General features: G+C 42.3%; 1 protein-coding gene across 1 annotated transcript in view; it reads left to right on the top strand.

Annotated features, from left to right (window-relative positions):
- Window positions 1-20,065: 20,065 nt before the first annotated feature.
- The window catches only part of themis (thymocyte selection associated), a 54,520-nt gene continuing 51,561 nt past the window's right edge, over window positions 20,066-23,024 (top strand). Inside the window, exon 1 of the mRNA XM_033021228.1 lies at window positions 20,066-20,284. Within this exon, the coding sequence (XP_032877119.1) occupies window positions 20,194-20,284 (91 nt within the window). The 5' untranslated portion in view covers window positions 20,066-20,193. The remainder of the gene's footprint in view (window positions 20,285-23,024) is intronic.

The following is a 23,024-nucleotide window of genomic DNA, read 5'->3' as shown; positions in this document are numbered from 1 at the left end:
CCTCCCCCCTCCCCCGTGATGCCCCCCTCTCCCCCATGGCTCTTCCCCATCGTTTTTTCCGATCTCACTCCCCCTTACAGCCCTGCCCACACACCCCTCCCCCCACACTCCCCACCACCCACACACACCCACCCCTGCCCACACACCCACTCTTCCATAATCACCCCCCATCCTTCACAGCCCCCCCCTCCCACACACCCCACCCTCCCCCACAAATCCCCCCACAACCCCCTCCACAACCCCCCTACCAACACAACCTCCCCCCGCCCCCACAACCTCCCCCCGCCCCCACAGCCCCACAGCCTCCCCCCGCCCCCACAGCCCCACAACCTCACACCCCCACAAGTCCCCCATCCGCACAAACCCCTCCCGCCACAACACACCCCTCCCCCCACCCACACACCCCTCCCCCCCGCACACCGCTCCCCCCCGCCCGCACCCCCTTCCCCCCACAACACCCCGCCCACACACACACACCCACCCAGACAAAAAAACAACCAAACAAACTACAAACAGAATGAAACAGAATCACATATTCTTTTACATATTAAATATTGTGGGCGGAAGGAAAAAGGGGGGGGAAAAAACAGCAATTTAAAAAAAAACACAGTTGAGTGGTACAGTAAAGTTAGTCCCTGGTGAGATAGGAGTGTACAGCCCTAATGGCCTCTGGGAAGAAACTCCTTCTTAACCTCTCCGTTCTCACAGCATGGCAACGGAGGCGTTTGCCTGACCATAGCAGCTGGAACAGTCCGTTGCAGGGATGGAAGGAGTCTCCCATGATCTTATTGGCTCTGGAGTTAGACCTCCAGATGTATAGTTCCTGCAGGGGGGGGGCGAGTGAAGTTCCCATAGTGCGTTCGGCTGAACGCACTACCCTCTGCAGAGCCTTCTTGTCCTGGGCAGAGCAATTCCCAAACCAGATGGTAATATTTCCGGACGCTTTCCACAGACGCTGAGTAGAAGCACTGGAGGATCCTGGGAGACACTCTGAATTTCCTCAATTGCCTGAGGTGGTAAAGGCGCTGCCTTGCCTTACTCACGAGTGCTGCAGCGTGTGATGTCCATGTCATATCCTCAGAGATGTGGACTCCCAGGTATTTAAAACAGCTCACCCTATCCACAGTATCCCCATTTATCTTCAATGGTGTGTACGTCCTCGGATGATGTGCCCTCCTAAAGTCCACGATCAGCTCCTTAGTTTTTTTGATGTTCAAGAGGAGGCTGTTGTCCTGACACCAGAGTGCTAGATCAGCCACCTCCTCCTGGTAGGCCTTCTCATTGTTGTCTGAGATCAGGCCCATCACCGCAGTGTCATCAGCAAACTTGATTATTGAGTTGGAGCTGAACTTAGCCACACAGTCATGTGTGTACAGGGAGTACAATAGGGGCCTGAGGACGCAACCCTGGGGGGATCCTGTGCTCAGGGTGAGGGACTTCGATGTATTCCCTCCCATCTTGACTTACTGGGGCCTGGCGGTGAGAAAGTCCAGGACCCAGGCACACAGGGGGGTGTTGAGCCATAATTCTAGTAACTTCATACCCCCCTCCCCCACATCTCTCCTCCCCCCCCCCCCCCCCCCCCCCCCCCCTGCCCACAAACACACCTCTCCCTCACCCCACACTCCCCCGCCACACCCCCCCCTCCCCCACACACCCCTCCCCCCACCCACACACCCCTCCCCCCAACGGGTCCCACTTAGTCTAGTTTAATATAACAGTAGTGATATGTCGAGTCAAGTGTAGTCTCTTTTAACATTTGGAAATGTTGCTGCTTTTGGCATCAATATTTGATTAGATTCCTCAAATTGCCACCTCAAGATTATGCTATAAAAGTAGTTATCTGCAAAAATATTGAATTACATATAGAATTGGTTTGGCACATTTACTGTCTATGCAGCTCTGAAATTCTTTCCTCCAAAATTTATTTCCAACTTTAATGCGTAATTAATGGACATACACTAGCAATATTCTCTTCAGAAAGTTCATCAAACGCACTAAATATCTCATTGTAAGTTCAATTGACAAGTCAACAGAAATAATTTCTACGCCTTCCAGGCTGTTATCTTTAAAGTGTTGTGGCCTACTCTTTTATCCCTTGAATACTCCCACTATATCATTTACTACAAACCAAGATAGCAATAGATTTTAAATGTGTTCAAAGATCATTTCCATAAGATGTTCCCCCAATGAGATGGAATGCACCAGGGGAATGGCACCCTGTTCAGATTCTTTTTAACAACACTATTTCTAGAAGTATAATCAAAATTTGTCATTCAGAAATATATGAGCTTTAGTATATAATTGTTACTTTTGCAGAATTTAAATGCACATTGATATATCTCACTATATGCTGATGGTCCTTAATGTTGCGAGGAGATGGGTTTGGACTAGACAATGCAGATTTAAAAAAATTCAAAATATAAAACAAATTGTCATTTTGTCAAGTAGAATTCAAAGATGAGATGGGAATTCAAAAGTGCAAATCAAACTTGCATTTTTATGCATTTTATTTTGCAGAAAAACAATTAAAAATGAATTAAACATAGACAATGGCTGTTGTATAGAGAGTCTTAGTCATAAAGTGTGGAAATAGGCCATTCAGCCCATCGCACCCGCACTGACCAATGGGCATCCATCTGTAATAATAACATTTTTAGTACTAGGTCTATAGCTGTCTATGCCTCAGTGATTCAAGTACTCATTCAGACACTGCTTGAATGCTTTCAGTAACTCAGCTTCCACCACTCTCTCAGGCACACCTCACATTCTGTGCGAAAAAGATAATGCTCTTCTAAATCTGTTACACATTTCCCTAAATCTATGCCCTCTGGTTTTATATATCACTAATATGTGGGAAGGCTTCCTGCAGTCTACCCTATCCATAACTCTCAATTTTATAAACCTCAATCACTTCCCCTTTTAACACACTCTGCTCCAGGGAAATCAAACCTGGCCTCTCCAATCTCTTCTCACGACTGAAATGCTCCATCTCAGCCAACATCCTGTCGAATCTCCTCTCCACCGTTATTACATCTTTCCTACAATATGATGACCAGAATTGCATGCAGTTCTCCAAAAGAGGTCTGAGCAATGCGTTACAAAGTTGGAACATAACTTTCCATCAGTGCCCTGACTAATGAAGGCCAATATCCCACATTATGTGCCACCTTCAATATAACACTTACAGTATATTAAATGTCTTCTACACTAAAACCTGTGCACTATGCTCCCTCCTTTCCTTATAGCTTATTCTGTTCCTTACTACCTGGAACCCTACCATGCACCGTATATGTTCCAGCTTAATTCGTACAGACAAAATGCATCACTTTTCATTTATCAGGATTAAACTCCATCCAGCATTGTGTTGACCTATTTTATTAACACCAATATCACCCTGTAGCCTCCACACTCAACACCATCAACTAGTCCAGCAATCTCCATGCCATCTGCAAGCTTACTGATCATGTCTCCTACATCCACATCCAAATAATTCACATATTGCAAACAGCAAGAGTCCCAGCACTGATGCTTGCTAAAACACCATTAGTCATGGGCATTAGTCATTAGAAAAGTTCATAATGATGATTTACATTTTCATGTATGTGGAAAATAATAAATGCACATTACTGGCCTCAAAAAGCTTTTGTTGATTATTGATCCTTTCCATTACTGTGTAGAGGAAGGAGGGGGATTAAACCTGCAACCGCTCTTGTCTGTTTTTGCCTGTGGTTATAATAGGCATTGTATTTGGTAATGTATGCACAGCAGTGCTAATAAAACTCAAATATTAAGTTCTGGTGCTTGTCATGACCTGTATGGATTACAAACAATCAAAGAATCATAAGCAGAAAAGCATAAGAACCCTGAAATTACAAAAAAAAATCACAATAAAATATTCATCTAATTAAATTTCCAGCTGCGGTTTTAGATCAAAAAACAATAGTTTGGAGAGGAAATGAGGAAAGATGGGAGAGGTTCTCAGCTTAATATCAGGGGAGACTGGCTGTGCTGGCTCGAAGGGCCAAATGGCCTACTCCTGCACCTATTGTCTATTGTCTTGGCTATATTTAAGAGGGAGTTAGATGTGGCCCTTGTGGCTAAAGGGATCAGGGGGTATGGAGAGAAGGCAGGGATGGGATACTGAGTTGGATGATCAGCCATGATCATATCGAATGGCAGTGCAGGCTCGAAGGGCCGAATGGCCTACTCCTGCAGCTATTTTCTATGTTTCTATGTTTCAATGTCTATTGTCAATTGGATTGCTTAGTGGAGAATTGAGTTTCTCCAGCCTTTTGTGCCCACTTTATCTCATTGATAGCAGCACTCATTTTATGTCACTTCACAATGTACAATTTATAGATTGGAAGGGAAATTGGTCCGTTCAAATGTGCCACCTATATTTGTACCTCATTGTTTTAATTTAATTTAGAGCTAATCTGCCGACACTCTGATTTAATTTCCTTCACTTTCAGTCAAACAAGCATGTTGTTGGTAATAACTTATAACAGCCATTCATTTATTTCTTCCCCTATGGCTCTCTTTGACATGCAGGGTATACTGAGGCCTGACTTTGAAAGTTATGATATAACTGGCGCAACCCAATTGATTTTATTCCAGCAATTTGTAGGTTTACTCTCTGCATCTCCGTGCAAAATTAATGATGCCAAGAGTCAAAAGTGTTTAACTGTCGTATGTACTGGGAATGGAACAATTAAATTCTTATTTGGTGCAACTTTACATTATGTACACAATGACACAACAAGTAATTTGTGCACAACAAATAGTTTATTGTATATTTATCAGTTATATGGCCTTTGAAATTCAAAATATGCTTTTCAATTAATATCGAGAATGGTTCTCTTCTTTGAAGTTGCCTTCAATTTGGATGTATATTTGTATATTATGTGTTTGAGTCTGTATGATCCTCCATTTATCAATGTAAATTTAAATGTGAAGAAGATACACATAACATTTTAATCTCTTGCCTGCACCATGGATACTTTTTTAGTTAAGCCTAAAGGTACTGCAACAGAACACAAAAAATATAAGTATCAACGTTTTTTTGTGGGACTATGTGAATTAGGAGAATGCTCCAGACTCCAGAAAATCACAGGGACATCAGACATCAGTCTTGACAGCTTCTGAAATTGGCCAAACCTGCAGAATTGCAAACCCTGCTAACTGGGTTAGGAGGCACATTCAGCGCAATAAATCAGAAGTACATTAAGGACGATTGAGACTTGAAATGGGTAGAATTTATCACCTGAGAGATTGAGCAACCTGCGTTTGTGTTATCCTAATCTATATACTATTAAGAGTCTCACCTTGTCTGTCTGTCTGTCTGTCTGTCTGTCTGTCTGTCTGTCTGTCTGTCTGTCTGTCTGTCTGTCTGTCTGTCTGTCTGATCAAGGAACTATGCCAAAACGGTACACAATAGCGCGAAAATGTTTGCAGAATCTTACTCAGCTTTTTCCCGTGGTCGTTAGTATCATTTCATCACATTTGATGTTATATTTCACGTTATTGATATTTAAAGTTTTTAAAAAGCCAACTTTGAAAATAATAGCCTGTGAGTGGGAGACTTTTCCAGCAGCTTCCAGTGATTTTGTCACAATGGCATCTCACAGTCGTCCAATCACAATGGGATCTCATTTACACAAGCTGCCGTGAAGATTCCGAAAACCAAAAGTGACATCACAATGTGATCTGAGGCACACGCTGCAGTGAACATTCCAACAAGCGAAAATGATCACAATGGATCTCTGCTGCCAATACAGAAGCTATGAGAGTTGACGGAGTGGGGGACGGGAGGAGAATAAATGTTATTTAAACATTGTAGCGGCGCCTGCTAGCACACGCAGATGTCAAACCCGGCGTTCGGAAGCCGTGGTCATGTGACTCGGGAGGGGCTGCTTGTTTTGCGCGGTTTTTCACTTGCTCATGTTAGGTCAGCGCTGACCACTGTTGTGGGCAGACGTGTCTGGAGAGCCTGTATACTGGATATCGAACTTTTGAATAAAGATCTGTTGAATACTCCAGTAGTCGTTTCTCAGACCACTAAAACATTGTCTTTAATGGGGGAGGTGAGGGAGGGAGGGACTGAGGGTATGGAAAAGGAGAGGGAGGGAGAGGTGACAGAAAGGCAATGGGATCAGCAGCTTCAAGGTGAGTAAGGAGAGAATGAGATTTTTGCCCCCCTTCCCCCCCCTACCAGATTGATTGGCTCCAGGGAGCGCTGATGCCGAACCAAAAGTCGAGGTGAAGGAGGGAGGGGAGGAGGTGAGGGGAGAGAAGAGGGAGGGTGAAGAGGAGGGGGAGGGAGTGTTGGGGGATGAGGGGAAATGAGTCGCGCCTGCGCAGTTGGGGGCTATGGGTGAGTGGTGGAATATTGCGTTGGGCGTAGTGGTTACGTTGTGGGAACGGGTTATGGGGTGATTGGCTCCGGGGGGCGCCTGTCTCTGGGATGAGCGCCGACGTCGCGTTCGGGGACCACCATCCCATGTGACACTGCGCCCCCCCCCCCCCCCACTCCCCCGCATTGGGGGACAGGGCCCAACGGGTCCCACTTGGTCTGGTATCTAATTAAAATCCACGCCCATTGTATTGTTACAAAATTGTCTGCAAAATTGCGATGTTTCCAATTAATCTTGGCAGGTCTATTGTTTTAGCCTGCTCTCGCCCAATAAACGTATCTCCTCATATCTCGTTCGCTGGCTCAAAGGGACAAATGGCCTATTCCTGCATCTATTCCATACAGATCTCCTCACAGACTCTCCATCATTTCAACACTTCCAATGTCCTGAGCACACTGCCTCATCTATACCATGGATATATAACATTCCCTGTACATTTTTATTCGACATCAGTAGGGTGTTGAGCTCTCACTTCTTTTCTTGAATGGATCCAAATCATTCCCCTCTACGAACTCTCTCTTCTGTCTGCTGAACTTGAGTTTATCTTCAACAACCTCTGTTTCAACTCCATTCCTTTTCCACAAATCAAATGTTCATCAAGGGTTTTCACATGGACCCCAGCTATACCTGTCTCTTTATTGGCTATGTGGAGCATCCTTTATCCAAATGTACTGTGGCACTCCCACCTAACTCTTTCTCCATTGCACAAACTGCATTGGGTCTACCACCTGCACCCATGCAGGATTCCCCAATGTCATCAACTTTGTCACTAATTTCTACCAGCCCTCAAATTCACTTGGACCATTTCTGACAACTTTCCTTCAATTTCTCTGCCTCCACAGCATTGGTTCTCCAGATGAGGCCTTCCACTGGCGCAGTAAGACAACAACTCTACCGCAGCACCACTGTGCCTCCCCAATTGCTAATGGAAAAAACCTTTGCACATTTCAACTGTAACCTGTGTGTAAATGATTCTGAATACCACTTTGAGCACTTTCCTGTCAATATTCCAAGGATGCATTTAATGTTCTTTACCATAAATGAAGTCTTTGCAGTTCTGTGGTATTAAATCCAGGCCCTTGAGATTGGCACAAATCTTCATGGTTCCTCTACATTTGGCTGGAGTCCTTCCAGGGTTCCTGCTAGTAAAAGACATTTCTCCGTCTCTGCACCATTTCACTGCAGCGTCTGAAATCTTTGTAATTCACACGCTCCTGTTGTGTACCATACTTCATCATTTCCCCAATTAGATTTTCTTTTTTTATGTTGCTGTTGTACAAGACATTGATGAGGCCATACGTGAAGTATTGTGCTCAGTTTAGGTCACCCTGCTATAGGAAAGATGCCATTAAACTGGAAAAAGGGCAAAGATATATGAGGATGTTGCCAGGACTCAAAGTATTAAGTTATAAGGAGAGGTTGGGCAGGCTTGGACTTTATTCCTTAACGTGTAGGAGCCTGAGGGGGGAATTTACCAAGGCCTATAAAATCATTAAGGGTATAGATACGGTAAATGCAGCCTTTTTCTTCGGGCTGATTGTCAAGAAATAGAGGGCATAGGTTTAAGAGAGGGGACAGATTTAGTAGAAATTTGAGGGGGATCTTTTTAACACAAGAAGTGGTAGGTATATGCAATGAGCTACCTGTGGAAGGTTCAATATCACCAGTGAAGTGATATTTGGGGAGATACATGTACAGGAATGGTTTAGAGGGATATGGGTGAAATACAGGTAAATGGGATTATCATAGATAGGCATTTTAGACAAGTTGGGTCGATGGGCCTTTTTCCATTCTGTATGACTCTATATAATAACTGCCATCACTTTCTCCAGTCACAATACATGCTCCGTTAAGAGGTGCAGATCACCTTTAACAGGTGCCAACCATGATATTGGCTCACTGCTGATGTGTCCAGTTAAAGCTAGCTGGAGGTTGATATCAAGGAATGGTGGCAGAGAACTCCAACCAGGTGTGCTGCCAGCTTTGTAATCACAGCACTCAGATTAAATATTCACTTCCTGCGCCTGATTTTTGATGCTATCAAATTCAGACAAAATTCCTTCTGAATTATTTTAACTATGAGTAAAAATATGCAGTTTCTGTATTTCATGCATTTATGTATTGTATGCTTCAATGTTAGTTTCGCTATGTGATATACTGATGTTCATTAAGCATTTTCTCTTAATCAAATGAAACGTTGGGATTTAGTTTAAGATCTGAAAATGGTTTGATGCAGAAACAATCACATGGGATTAACAGTGTTGAACACATTTTAATAAAACTGAACAGCACCTAAAAAAAGCATTGTTATAACTGTTCACTGATTGTTAGCTGCATGTTTCTGGATTTAGTCATGCAGAAGCAATTGCCTTGCACAAAATCTCTTTTAATTTGTTTCCTGTCATACTGTTGCGGTGTGGCACAAGTCATCTGACTCGATTTATGAATCATAAAAATCTGCAAGAATGTGCAGTCTGCACATCAGTGTGCAGTAATTCAGCAGACTCTTTCACCGAGAGACCTAACTATTAAATTCAATGCCATTTTTATCCAAGAATTGTTTTGTATCAGAAGCAATTGCTTTCCCAACAAATTAGAATCATCCTCAGTGGTAAAGATGTGGGTTATGCAGGAACGCAGAACGCAGCCTTTTCTTGCTTATGAAGCAATGGCACAGAAGTCACAAAAGACTGCAGATGCCGGAATCAGGAGCGAGAAAACAAACTGCGGCAGGAACTCAACAGGTTAGGCAACATCTGTAGAGGGTAATGGACAGTAGACCTTTCGCATCCAGACCCTTCCTGTCCATATGATGGATCTCAACCCAAAACGTCAACTTTTCATTTCCCCTCCACAGATGCAGCCTAATTGCTGAGTCCTCCAGGACTTTTTGCTCCAGTGTTCAGCATCTGCAGCTATTTGTGTTTAGGTGCCATTGCTTCAGAAACAACAAAAGGTTGCTTTCTACTCCAGTATTTGGAGCCTAACCCTGAGTTATTCCAGCAATGGCACTGAATATTGGGAACAGGGAATCGTGTGCAATCCTTATGAGATGTGCACATTTTGTACTGGGAACTAGATGCAAATTCCTACTTTTTTTTCTTTCAAGTATTCACCTTATTGGACTAAATGGAGGTTCAGTCTTGACCAGGATAAATGTATTGCATTGGAGGTTTATAATACGAATTTGTTATATTCCTGAAGACTCTTTTCAGCCATTTATAATATTATATCCATGCATTATTTATTCTTATTTAATTTTTCCTTTTCTCCTGAATGTATAGCTTTTTGGTGTTACGCTGCATTTTATGTTGCTCTTTTTGGAAATGAGGATAAATATTTATTTGGGAGATTCTGAAAGTGTCAGATAATTGAGATGAACAGATTTAGGAAAAGTCCTAGAATCGGAGAAATACAGCATGGAAACAGGACCCCAGGTAGAGTTGCTGCCTTACAGCGAATGCAGCGCTTGAGACCCCGGTTCAATCCCGACTACGGGTGCTGTATGTACGGAGTTTGTACGCTCTCCCCGTGACCTGCGTGAGTGTGGGAGGAAACCGAATATCTTGGAGAAAACCCACGCAGGTCACGGGTTAATTGGCTTGGCAAATGTAAAAATTGTCCTTAGTGGGTGTAGGACAGTGTTAATGTGCAGGAGTCCCAGGTCGGTACAGACCCGGTGGGCCGAAGGGCCTGTTTCCATGCTGTATCTCTAAACTAAACTAAAAGACAGCAGAAGGGTTCCAAAGCGAAATGTCGCCTATCCATGTCCTCCAGAAATGCTGCCTGACCTGCTGAGTTACTCGAATATTTTTCTTCCAGGCAAGATTCCAGCATCTGCAGTTCCTTGTGTTTAAATGGAAATGGGCTCCCTGGCCCAGCCCATACCAAACAGCAATCACTCATTCACAGTAATCTTAAATTCATCCATTTTATTATTCTTCCCAAGATTCCACCACTCGCCTGCACATCAGGTGCAATTTACAGTGACCAATTAGCCTACCACTCTGGACGTCTTTGAGATGTGGAAAGAAACTGGTGCCTGCCTGGAGAAACCCCATGTGGTCACAAGGAGAGTATGTAAACTTTGCTCAAACAGTAACCAAAGATATTTTTTACTACCTGTGCCTCTTGTGGCACTCACATATATAGCTAAAGAGAGATTAGATAAGAGAGGAAATATTTTAGAAATATTTGTAGCTATTTTGTGGCCAGAATTTCTTATTACACACAACTTGCTTGATTTTCCTTAATCGTGGACAGCAGGATAGACAGATTTGGTCTTGAGTCACCCATCACTGAACAATCTGCAGAATTAGGAACAGTTATTCTGGGAGAATTGAGCCTTCCTTCAGCAAGTGGACTGGGTTGCAGAGATAAATGGAAGGATTCTCAGAATACAGACCCAGCATTCTTCCTCGCCCACTAACCGTGCTGAGAAAAGACCTTCCTTTTGTTGCTGTGTTTCCAAACCTATGTTAAACTCGTGCTGCAGGAATTAATTTTTAAAAAGGTTCCTGTTCCATTTTAACTATGTTTCTTTCATATCGTCCCTTTTGAAATTTGTAAGAACTTTACAATTTTACAACTGCAGTGTGCACAGCAGTTGTAAACTGTAAAACTGATTCCAGTCATCTCTCAAATGTGAAGTGTGAGCATTCTGACATTTTGTGGAATGCTATATTTTATTAGAAGCATAAAGGCATTTTATTCAATCTGCAAATAAAAATGTTATAGGCACCTCTCAATTTGCTCTTCTTGAATGTTATTAATGCTATTTGGTTATTTCAAGGATTTCACTTGATTCTGTGTGGAAAATCATGATATCTGTGCTGAAGATGTGCTGCATTGAACTTTGTATTGTGAACTTTGCATTGAACTCTGCAAAGTGTTACTTTGCACCTCTGTAAGTATGCCCTCCACATTCTATCATTCAAAATCATATTGGAGGAAGATGTAAATTATATGATTATGTTAGCTGTCTAAAGGTGCAAGATAGAATCATTTGTGTTGGTTTCATGCTTTTCACAGATTAAGTGTCGCAAACTAGACAATGGAGTAGCCGCTTACTTTAGCACTTTTTTCAAATACCAGTTTTTTAATGCTTTAAATTCATTGACATTGTGTGTTTTTCACACAATCATTTGGGTCTCTGTGCAAACCTTTGACTAAAAGAACTGCACCCTTGTTTGGTCGGCCTCCAATGCATTGACGCTAATCATCCCCTTTGTAGGCACCCACTCATGAAATCCCTGTTAATAGCAGGCAGCAGCCATTAAAGAAGTGCACAGATCTACAAAGTAGTTTGGTATTTTGTCACTGATAATCTCTGATTACTACATGGGATTGAAAGGAAGAGAATTTCCAAATTCCCTATTACTGTACTTTTCTAAGCCTATCCAAGTCGCTGCTGGTCTGTGGTATTTGACACGAATCCAAACAATTTCATTACATTTGCAAAATCGGAGCTATATTTTATGATGAGGCATAGCATGTATAAGCTGTTTGGCACTAATGGGCAAAACTGACCAAAATGCGCACTGAATTGGGAGAGAGAAAGACCATTGAAGATAATAGTGGCACAATGAAGCAACTTTTTATGCTGCTTCCTTACAGTTCCAGTGATCCAATGTGATCCTGACCTGTGTGCTGTCTGTGAAGTTTGTATGTTGTACCTGTGTGCTGCCTGTTCCAATTTCCACCTATAACATAAAGGCTGGTAAGTTAATTGACCACTGTAAATTGACTTTGGTGTGTAGGTGAGGAGTTGAATCTGGGGGAGGTGGCAGGAATTTGGGGAGAAAAAAAGGGGGATTAGTGCATGATGAGAGTAAATGGCTGCTTGATAGTTGGCATGGATTAGGTGGGCTGAAGAGTCTGACTGCCTCTTGTTATTCTTTGCTGGAAGTATGTGGATTGTATAGGAACATGCTGCAACAAAAATGCTGGTGAAACAGGACTCAAACATGTAAAAAGGTGATTTCAGGAACCCAACCCAAGTATCAGGCAGCATTTCCAGTACAATTTAATGGTCTGTGACTGACAAGTGGCCCACTCAGATCTCTAGTGCACACTTCTGTTCTGAGAGGGTTTGCACTGGGAACACTGAAGAATAAAATGTTACCTCAGGGAAAGCTGTAAAATAAAGATTTCTATTCATAACACTCTTTGACTGCGCCTCAGCTAGATGAGTAGTTTCTCTCTCTCTCCTCCCTGCCCCTAGCAACGTACATTTGACAGTTCATTCAGCAGTCTTGCTTCATTTTACATCTATTGTGTATCATTGACAGAGAGACACAGACAGCTTTGTGGAGTTAATTGATTCCCTTCAGCATATTTTCAAGAACTACTTGAAACACTTTGCCTATTCTGTGATGAATATTGTGAGCCAGAGCTTTGATAAACTAGGTTAGCCACTGCACAAGACTGTAAAAGCACCAACTTCCCAACCTCTAGATAAAATACAATGTCAAATATCTCTGAACAGACCCCGAGGTTAGAAAATTAACAGCAGCTATAATTCAGGTTTCTGGGGTCATTGCACTGTTTTCCCCAAAGAATATGACATACTGTCCTTCAGGAAGATCTGACAGTTGGTAGCTTTCTGAAAAATGAATCATCTTCCAAAATTTCTCATTAATGCTTTGGCCATGGGTAATTAGACAAGCAGCAAGGATATTTTGCATTTCAGTTAAAGATACACTCGTTTCTAATCCTCTTATAACTACCTTAGCAGAGGTCAAATTCTACAATTAAGAGAAAACAATGAATTTATCCTAATCAGGATAATTTAGTAGGGGTGGCACGGTGGTGCAGTTCTAGAGTTCCTACCTACAGCACCAGAGACCCAGGTCCAATCCTGACTCTGGATGCTGTCTTTAAGGAGTTTATACATTCTTCCCGTGACAACATGGGTTTTCCCCGGGTGCTCTGGTTTCCTCCCATACTTCAAGGACGAACAGGTTTGTAGATTAATTGGCTTCGGTACAAATTGTCTCTAGTATGTAGGATACTGTTAGTGTATGGGGATCGCTGGTCGACGCAGAATAAGTGGGCCAAAGGGCCTGTTTCTGCACAGTGTTTCTAAACTAAATTAAAGTAAAATAAGTATAAAATAAAATAAAGTAAAATAACATTGGGTGGCACGGCAGCACAGCTGTAGAGTTGCTACCTTACAGCGCCAGGGATTCTGGTTCAATCGAGAATGCTGTAGAACAGAGAGATTTGGATGCACAGGTGCATGGTTCCCTGAAAGAGGCAGGTCTGGTGGACTGAAGTGAAGTAGACATTGAGCATGCTTGCCTTCATTAGGAAGGCAACTCATTTCTTCCTCACTGTTCCTCCAGCAGCCTGTTTTTTCCTCGCTTCTTTCTATGTATTTTCAGAGACGACTTAATATGGGTTTTTCTCACGAATTGCATTCTTACACAGCTCTTGCACTCTTTAATTGCTTACCAAAGCATTAAGGAGTACTATTGAAAAATATGTTTGAGCAAGGCAACTGTACATTGATGAAGAATTTCTCATTTCTGCGGCATTGGAGACAGAGGAAGCCCTCCCCCAACAAAGATGCAACCAGTATCTGTTAGAATAAGGCATCTGCTATGAATTACCGTACCACAAAGATTTTGATATATTTTGTCACTGACACAGACAGTATTTTTGTGGTTTGATGTATATCTGAACAGTAAAACAAGTTATGTTTAAGCAGGCTTGTGAAAAATGTGCATTCAATTCAGTGTGCCTTTCAGTCCACAGAAGGAATAATGAAACTTTACCCCATGCAAACATAACGGAACAGACTAATACATAGAGAAAAGTGAATTTGAAAAATGAATATTTTTTTAAACTTGCAGTTGTGAAATCTGATTAGACAGATAGGTCTAGAAACACCTTACACACTTTTGTCTTTTGGGGAAATTAATTCACTGAGCTCCTGCCTGAAGATATGAAATTCATCATGGGAATCTTTTAATGGATTACTCAAGTATGAAGAACAGACAATTCATATCAATGGCTTAATTTAAAATTCTTGCCCCAGGTACTGTACATGGTTGAACAAAGTCAAGGACCTGACTTTCTACTCTGTAGATATTTTGCAACCGCTTCCATAAATGAATAAAGTAACATTAGGTTAGAGTGTGTTTGACCTGGGTCAATACCCACCCCACCATTCCCCTACCCCCACCCTCATCAAACTATTGAGCTCCCACATCAGTGAGATCTTGTTGCATTGGTTATTCAATGAGGCAGATTGAGCCATGCCTGAAAAAATATTTAAATACTTCAATGACACCTCTTTGACTTGAAAATAGCTTGATGTTTTAGGCTCTAAATCCTTGAATACCGTCCACATCAGTATTTTGGGAATATCTTCACCGGATGAAATGGCAACAGATCAAAAATGCAACTCACGTGCATTGAGGGAATGAAAATGAATACATTCAATGAGAATGCTGCCCTCATCTCATTGTCTGTGGAATGCATGTCCACATGTATATAAAAGTGAAATGGCAGAGGAGATAAGGTAAGGAATAAGAAGCTTACAGACCAATTTCTGATAAATGGGGAAGGTATAGACGAGTACCTGATGGTTGGCACGGATGGGATGGGATGGGCTGAAGGGCCTATATCTACACCATATGATTCAATAACTCCACAACAGTGGACAGAATTGTGCACTAAATGGTCCATATCCCAATACAGGTATAGAAATATAGAAACATAAGGCCATTCAGCACTTCAAACCCGCTCCACCATTCAACACAATCATGGCTGATTTATGGCTGATCGCAATACAATTTCTCACTCTCTCTCCATTACTTCCTAATGGTTTATGTGTCTTAAGGTCTTTCTAATTCCTTCTTAAATATATACAGTGATTTGTCTTCCACAGGCTTCTGTTTAATACTGATGATATGAAAGTGAATTAGGTCAATTAAACTTCTTTTTATGCTTTATCTGATGGGATAAATTGCAGACTTGATTTTTAAAATCTCAAAATTTTGTAACATTGCTATTCATAGTGTCCGTTTCCAAGGTAGGATTAGGATTGTGTAGGTCAGTTCAAGAACCCACTAGTTGTAGGAAAGTAGAAGTTCCTGAGTTGGTTGTGTAGGACTTCACAATTCTGTACCTCCTGCCTGATGGTAGAAGCAAGAAGACGACAAGGGGATTCTCAAAAATAGATGACAACCATCATACCATTGGCTGGATAAAATAGCATGGTATGGCATTAATAGTATCCGATCACTCCATTTAGTGGGCAAAGGTCTTGGGACCAGTGACCACAGTTCTATTAGCTTCAAAATAGTCATGGACAACTTTAGCTGAATATATTCTCTAATTAATTTATATAAAGCAGTCATATCGAATGCATTGTCCAGATAAATTATTTTTAAGTGCTATCATGCAAACTTCTTTAATCTTCTAGTCTTCTTTGCTACCCAAATGAATAAAACTTTCTTCCTACTACAGTAAAATTTAATCTAGAAAACTACAACTCTCTAATATCCCAGCAGATATTATTAACTCAATTTGTGAGGCTTTAGCATTGTAAACTAATAAACTTTGCACATCTTAGACAGCATAATGTGCCCATGGACAAAATCGTTCCCATTTTAAAGTCAATCCATGAGCTATTGATGTTTTGCAAAGGCTCAAGGATACATTTTTAATTCCTAGACTTTAAGAATTAAAACAAGTTAAGCAATTTATACCAGAAATTAATAACCCTGGGAAAATACATTTTGCACTGAATTACAGTATATACCACATTCAGATCCCTCAAAGGATGAATTAATGTTATTTGTTGGGATTTGCTAGCAATTTTGTATAAATCCACATGCCCCCAGCATTAATTTGTTATCATTTTATGACTATAGCTAGTTGCTATTGATAATTCAGTACTGGCACAATTGGCACATGTAACCTTGCCGATGTTCACCCATTAGGAAAGGTTGGTACAAAGAAAACCAGATCCTTCAGTAGTTTTGGGAGCATACCCCTCCCCAGCTGTATAATTTTAGTGCCTCAAGATCCCTCATTGATCAGAATATCCTGACGGGATGGAGAGATTTCTGAACACTGACCAGCACAACAAAACAAGATGTCCACATCCTAGGCTTTTGTCAGGATTTACAACATTGGTATTACTTTGTGTTGAATGGAAACTATATTGGACACTGGCCTCTTGTAACAATATAACTTTTCCATGGACTTGCATTCTTAGATTGACATTAATCATTTGTCTATTAATGTGTAGGAAGGAACTGCAGGTGCTTGTTTTAACCAAAGGTAGACACAAAATGCTGGATTAACTCAGCGGGACTGGCAGCATTCCTGGAGACAAGGAACGGGTGATGTTTCGGGTCGAGATTTGTAATCAATGAATCCCTCTCTCATTCTATATATGGAATCATAGTGATATTGGATGGCTGTGCAGATTGTGGTTTGCATGAAGTTGTAATGGTGGTCATATTTGATAATTAATAAATTAAATGTTAGATAATGCACTGAAGGTTTGGGGTGTGTGAAGTGCTCAGGTAGGAGTAGTAACATTGGTTGGAGGGCATGTTGTCGCCCCTATCAGGCTGCTTATCCAGCATTGGTCCCCACTTGGTACTCAGCTCTCACCTGTCCCTCCAAGCTGCTGTTTCACATGATATTGGCCACATTCCAGGCAATGGCTTTGACAGGCCGGCTAAAGTAATTGAAAGTAGTTGATGGGTCTCAATCCTTGGTGAGATATGGAGTTAGTGGATAACCTCACATTTATCTATATTATACTGCATCTGCCACGCATCTGCCCACTCACTCAACCTTTCCAGGAAACACATCAAACAGCTTGGGCGATTCCACACAAGATCACTGAGATCACCTGTGGGCATCAAATGGCAGGTCAGGGTGACGGAGGTTCTGAATGGACCCAGCCTGGTCAGCATTGAGACCAGGATACTGAGGGCTCAGTTACACCGAACAACCTACGTAATCCATAAGGACAGCTCCTGCATGCCATGCCAGCTCCTTTACAGAGTTCATGTACAGAGGCACCAGGATGTCCAGGAAAGAGAAAGCAATACGAGGATTGTTTTAAAGGCAGCCTCAAACAAAGTGGCTTTCCTGCAAGAGATCTGGACTCTTGGTCCCAGGATAGAAAAGGCTGGTGTGCTTTGACCAAAAGGGCCTGTATCAAGGTTGCCGACGAGACCAGTTTACGATAGCCAGATAAGGCAGAAAGGCCTCCGCATGTGCATCTACCAGAACATATTTCCCCTGTGCCCCCATTGCCCCTAAGTGTGTGCCTCCAGGGCTGGTCTTCAAACTTAACTCAGGTTGCACCACTGACATCATTGAACTCGATGGTCACCCAATAGCTACAAAGACTGAAAGTCTTCAATTATCTTATTGCTGTAGTTTCCATCTTTGTTCCAAGTCAACAAAACAAATAATTGGAAGCCTTGCCACTCAATGGCCTTTTCTTCCATGAGATCCTGAGCCCAACCCTTGATGAGTTTTCAGTGTACAACAGTTATAACCTGTACATGAGAAAGATAATTATACCATTCCAAGAGTATAGAAGTTGAGAGGTCATGTTGCAGTTGCATAAGATGTTGGCGAGGCCGCATTTAGAGTATTATGTTCAGATTTGGGCATAATGTTATAGGAAAGGTTTTGTCAAGCTGGAAAGGATGCTGAGAAGACTTATGAGGATATTGCCAGGATTCGAGGGCCTGAGCTATAGACAGAGGTTGAGCAGGCAGGGACTCTATTTTTTGGAGCACAGGAGAATGAAGGGTGATCTTTATAGAGGTGTACAAAATCATGAGAGGTATAAATCTGGTAGACTCACAGTCGTTGCCCAGGGTAGGGGAATTGAGAACAAGAGGACATGGGTTTTAGGTGAGGGGGGAAGATTTGATAGGGTAGCTTTTTCGCACAAAGTGTGGTGGTGTATGGAACAAGCTGCCAGAGGAGGTAGTTGAGTCAGATATTATCGCAACATTTAAGAAATATTTCGACAGGTATATGGATAAGATAGCTTTAGAGGGATCTGGGCCAAATACAGGTAGGTGGAACTAGTGTAGATGGGACATTTTGGCTGGTGTGGGCAAGTTGGGTCTGAAGGGCCCGTTTCCATGCTTTGAGACTCTGACTCTAAGCATAATTGCGAGTCAGAACTCATGAAATTAAAAAAAAATCTAAATAAATAATTCTGGTGCGAGCTCGGTTGTGGCAGGCCAGTGTAGTGATCAAGAGGCCTATGTGATCACTTATCCCGGCAAAGTATTAGATCTGGATAGAGGGCTCAATGTTGAAGGCCGTGGCTTGTGTCAATTTGAAAGTCCTCATCATTATCTTATATATCTATATAATCTACCCACTGACTCTAAAGGTGTGAATTTTTAAATGTTTTTCGTAAACCTTAGTGTATCCTTCGAGCATCGTTACTGCCTGATACGTAGATTACATTTTTTTAAATAACCCTTTGAGAAATGCTGCCGTTAATATTGAGTTTGCAAAAGTTGCATTTTATAGGACTGTCACCCACTGTTGCTCTGCACAAGCACCTTTGATGCTGCAGAAAAGAATGAACTGCACAATCAAGACGATCATTTCTGAAGCTGCTGTTTCCCACCCTCCCTCCCCCTCCCCCTCAGGAAGTGCAAGCAAAGCAGGCAACCAGCCACAGCCCACGGGGGAATCTGTTTGTGCAGAAGACCAGGCTGACTGGTTAAGTAAAAGCAGGAGATGTGGGCAGTGGCAGACTGGGTCTAAAAATATTGGTTGCCAAGAGACAAAGGGGGCCCACTTCATCAGGGGCCCACTTGCCATCGGGCAAGCTGACACCCTGGCCAGTCCGCCACTGGATGTGGGGGTTGGATGTGGAAAATTTGAGGGGCATTAGGAGCTATACTTGTTGAAGTGGTGAGTTAGCTGTGGAGGATAAGAGGGAATAAATAGATCTATTGGGGATGATGGAAGGTTGTATATCAGTGTGGGTGGTTTGGAGCTGCTTGTGAGAGGTGGGGTGGGGTAATGGTTGTGCAAAGTTTCAGGCGTGACAGTTGTCTACAGATTTGCTAGTGCAGTTCCTTGGGAGGCAAAGGAAACTGGTGCTGATCAGAGAGGAGATGGGAGAGTTGGGCAGGGTGGACCACCCAGTCAATAGATTGACTGCATGAATGATGAAGTGGAGTGAGATCGGCAGACAGCAGTAGATTCACTGGAGGACTGGAAAGAGAATGGTTTAGGTGACATTTTGGGTGGAGACCTTTCTTCAGACAATGTTTGAAGAAGGGTCTCAACCCAAAATGTCACACATTCCTTCTCTCCAGAGATGCTGCCTATCCTGCTGAGTTACTCCAGTATTTTGTGTCTGTCTTCGGTGTAAACCAGCATCTGCAGTTCCTTCTTACACGAGAGAATGGTTTAGGTGGAGAGAAGCTTGCTTGGATGGATTGGGGAGACATTGGGTGGGCAAGTGGAGGTGAGAAGATGGGGAGAGAAGAGCTTGACTGGGTGGAAGGTGTTTGTATTTGAGGGGTGTGAGCGAAGACGAGGAGCACGTTGTGCGTGGTTACGAGTCTCCATCAGATTCAGAAGTGCCAGGAGGGTGCACGGGGAAGACTGGTTGTGTCAGTAGTAGGGTTGCCCCGTTCTAGAGTACAAGGGCGGAGCTGAGACACCGAGGGCGGGAGAGGGTGGGAGCAGCGCCCGGCGCTTTCCTCTGTGCACTGCATCGAGCGCTGCCCGGGGAGAGTCACGCGGCGCAGGGATGGCTCTGACCCTGGAGAACTTCATCGACGCCTTGGACCCCTCCACCCTCCCGAGAGTCCTGCAGGTCCTGTCGGGAATTTACGTAGAAGGTGAAGGTTAGATTTTAGACGGTGTGAGTTGCCGGCTCACTGACACCCCTGAACTAAAAACAAACCCCGCTCATGGGTGTTTCTAATTAATCTTATTTTGCTACCTGTAGGTTATAATCCGCCGCGTCGGGCAGATTAGCGCGAGTGAATGTTTTCAACGCACAGCCATTGAAAACTTCAGTGAATTAAAAAAAGGTTAAACGTGAACCAAACCCCGTTTCAAACTAAACCCAATTTCACCTGCTTTCGCTTAATATGTTATTTCCATTAGTTTCCATCAGTATGTTTCTCTTGAAATAAATATGCATTCGATGTGAATGAAACATTAGAAAAACACAAAGCTTCCGTTGCACAACAAGTCTTGCCTCGTTGCCATTCGTTTTGGGGTCACCCTTTCTGCAACGTCTCACTGCAGTTTATTGTGGGGTTTTATTTAGTTTAAATGTAATTTGATGTATCCGTATTTCCCGGTGCATGGCCGTTTTAAGGGCTTTAACAGAGGAATCTATTTAAGATAGACCTGTGAAAAGATAAACAAAAATAGTGCAATTCGAGGAACCATTGGAGGAGAGAGGATTTACCGCACGCACTGAGTTCCCTGGAAAATCGGCGGATCGTGCGCCTGGTCATGCTACTCCATTGCGCTTCGATGCCATGTCTCCAATATTTACCTTGCTGTTAAATAGTGTAACTTGACTTGTAACTTAAAAAACGACCCGTCTGGATGGGGTAGGGGTTGCTTTTTGCTTACCGGAGTTTGTCGCGTTAAATAAATAATGGGATCTTGAAGTATCATACTTTTTTTCTTCCTATCTGTCAATTTTTCTTCCTATCTGTCAATATTTGGAAAAACAATACATACCAATAATATGGCATACTTTAACCTTTATTGGTGCCCTGGCGCCTGTGCAATATATGCTGCTATTCTTTAGCTTATTGTTTGGTAAATTCTACTCACGTTCGTACTTTGTACTTTTTTTTCATTGGTTACTGGATGTTTGGAATATTCTTGACCAGATGGATCTTCTGGATTCTGAAACAGTATTGATAAGTGAATAATACTTATCATCCCTTCTACAGCTCAACCTCTCTGAGGTGTCAACTGTAGGCCAGTTGTCAGCTTTCCCTGCTCAGTATTAGAATGACCAAATTTAACACCTGTCGACTTTCTAACTTGTCCTCTGGCATTATTTGAGAAAAAGAGTGGGAATAGTTTTGTATTCTGGCCGGGATTTATTTCTCAATCAACATAAGTGAAAGACAGGCATTATCTGGCCATTATGGAGGACAGCTTTTATCTGTCGCGTTTTGTCCTGCTCCTCCTTTCTTCCAGATTTCTCCCCCAACCCCTTCCACATTCAGTACAAAGATGGGCCCTACCCAAAACCTCCTATCTATATTGTACAAATTGCCGACTGAATTTCCTACATTGCAAAATTCTTGATTGATTTTGATATTTTGGGGGGCATGGAAGTGTTGAAACAGATTTATGTTCCTATTAATAACAATTTTTGGAAACAAATACATACAAATAATATGGGGCATGGGAAATAAAACCCAGTGAAAACAAAATAAATTCTCAAGATATCTTACTGTCTCAAAATAATGTTTTCTATTTGATTTAACTTTGAGTTTATCCTGAATTCAAAATATCACGAGAAAATGCAATGCCTTTTCTCAACACACACACACAGTATTTAATATTTTTTATGATTGAATACATTTATATATCTATAGTTCACATGGAATTAAAATATTCAATTGCCCACTTTTTTCTGTCTCAAGATAATATAAGTATTTGCGTATTCTGTGTGTAATGTCACATAAGCAGAACATTATTTTCACTGTTTCTCGGTACACGTAACAATAAACTAAACTGAACTGACAAGCTGAGTTTTTAGAAGTTTGGAAATGTAGCTACCACAATCAACAAATGTAAAACTATTCACTTACACAATTGGAAATGAAACTGCCTGTAACTTTACAGTTTGGCCAATTGATAGGACCCATAATCATCAATAGACAATAGGTGCAGGAGTAAGCCATTCGGCCCTTCGAGCCAGCATCGCCATTCAATGTGATCATGGCTGATCATCCCCATTCAGCACCCCATCCCTGCCTTCTCCCCATATCCCCTGACTCCGTTATTTTTAAGAGCCCTATCTAGCTCTCGCTTGAAAGCAGCCAGAGAACCTGCCTCCACTGCCCTCTGAGGCAGAGAATTCCACAGACTCACCACTCTCTGTGAGAAAAAGTGTTTCCTCGTCTCCGTTCTAAATGGCTTACTCCTTATTCTTAAACTGTGGCCCCTGGTTCTGGACTGCCCCAACATCGGGAACATGTTTCCTGCCTCTAGCGTGTCCAAACCCTTAACAATCTTATATGCTTCAATGAGATTCCCTCTCATCCTTCTAAACTCCAGAGTGTACAAGCCCAGCTGCTCAATTCTCTCAGCATATGACAATCCTGCCAGACTGGGAATTAACCTTGTAAACCTACGCTGCACTCCCTCAATAGCAAGAATGTCCTTCCTCAAATTAGTGGTCCAAAACTGCACACAATACTCCAGGTGTGGTCTCACTAGGGCTCTGTACAACTGCAGAAGGACCTCTTTGCTCCTTCCGCTCTGTCCAATTCCGCTCTGAAATAATATTAAAACATATTAGATACTGTTAAAATTATTTTTTTCACAGCTCAGTCTCAAATAGCTTCTTTGGAAACTTGGCTCTGACATCTTTAC

The sequence above is a fragment of the Amblyraja radiata genome, chromosome 5, assembly GCF_010909765.2.
Source record: "Amblyraja radiata isolate CabotCenter1 chromosome 5, sAmbRad1.1.pri, whole genome shotgun sequence".
In the NCBI taxonomy this organism is placed as follows: domain Eukaryota; kingdom Metazoa; phylum Chordata; class Chondrichthyes; order Rajiformes; family Rajidae; genus Amblyraja; species Amblyraja radiata.
Note: the sequence above shows the minus strand (reverse complement) of the source record. Positions and strands in the feature narration are given on the sequence as shown.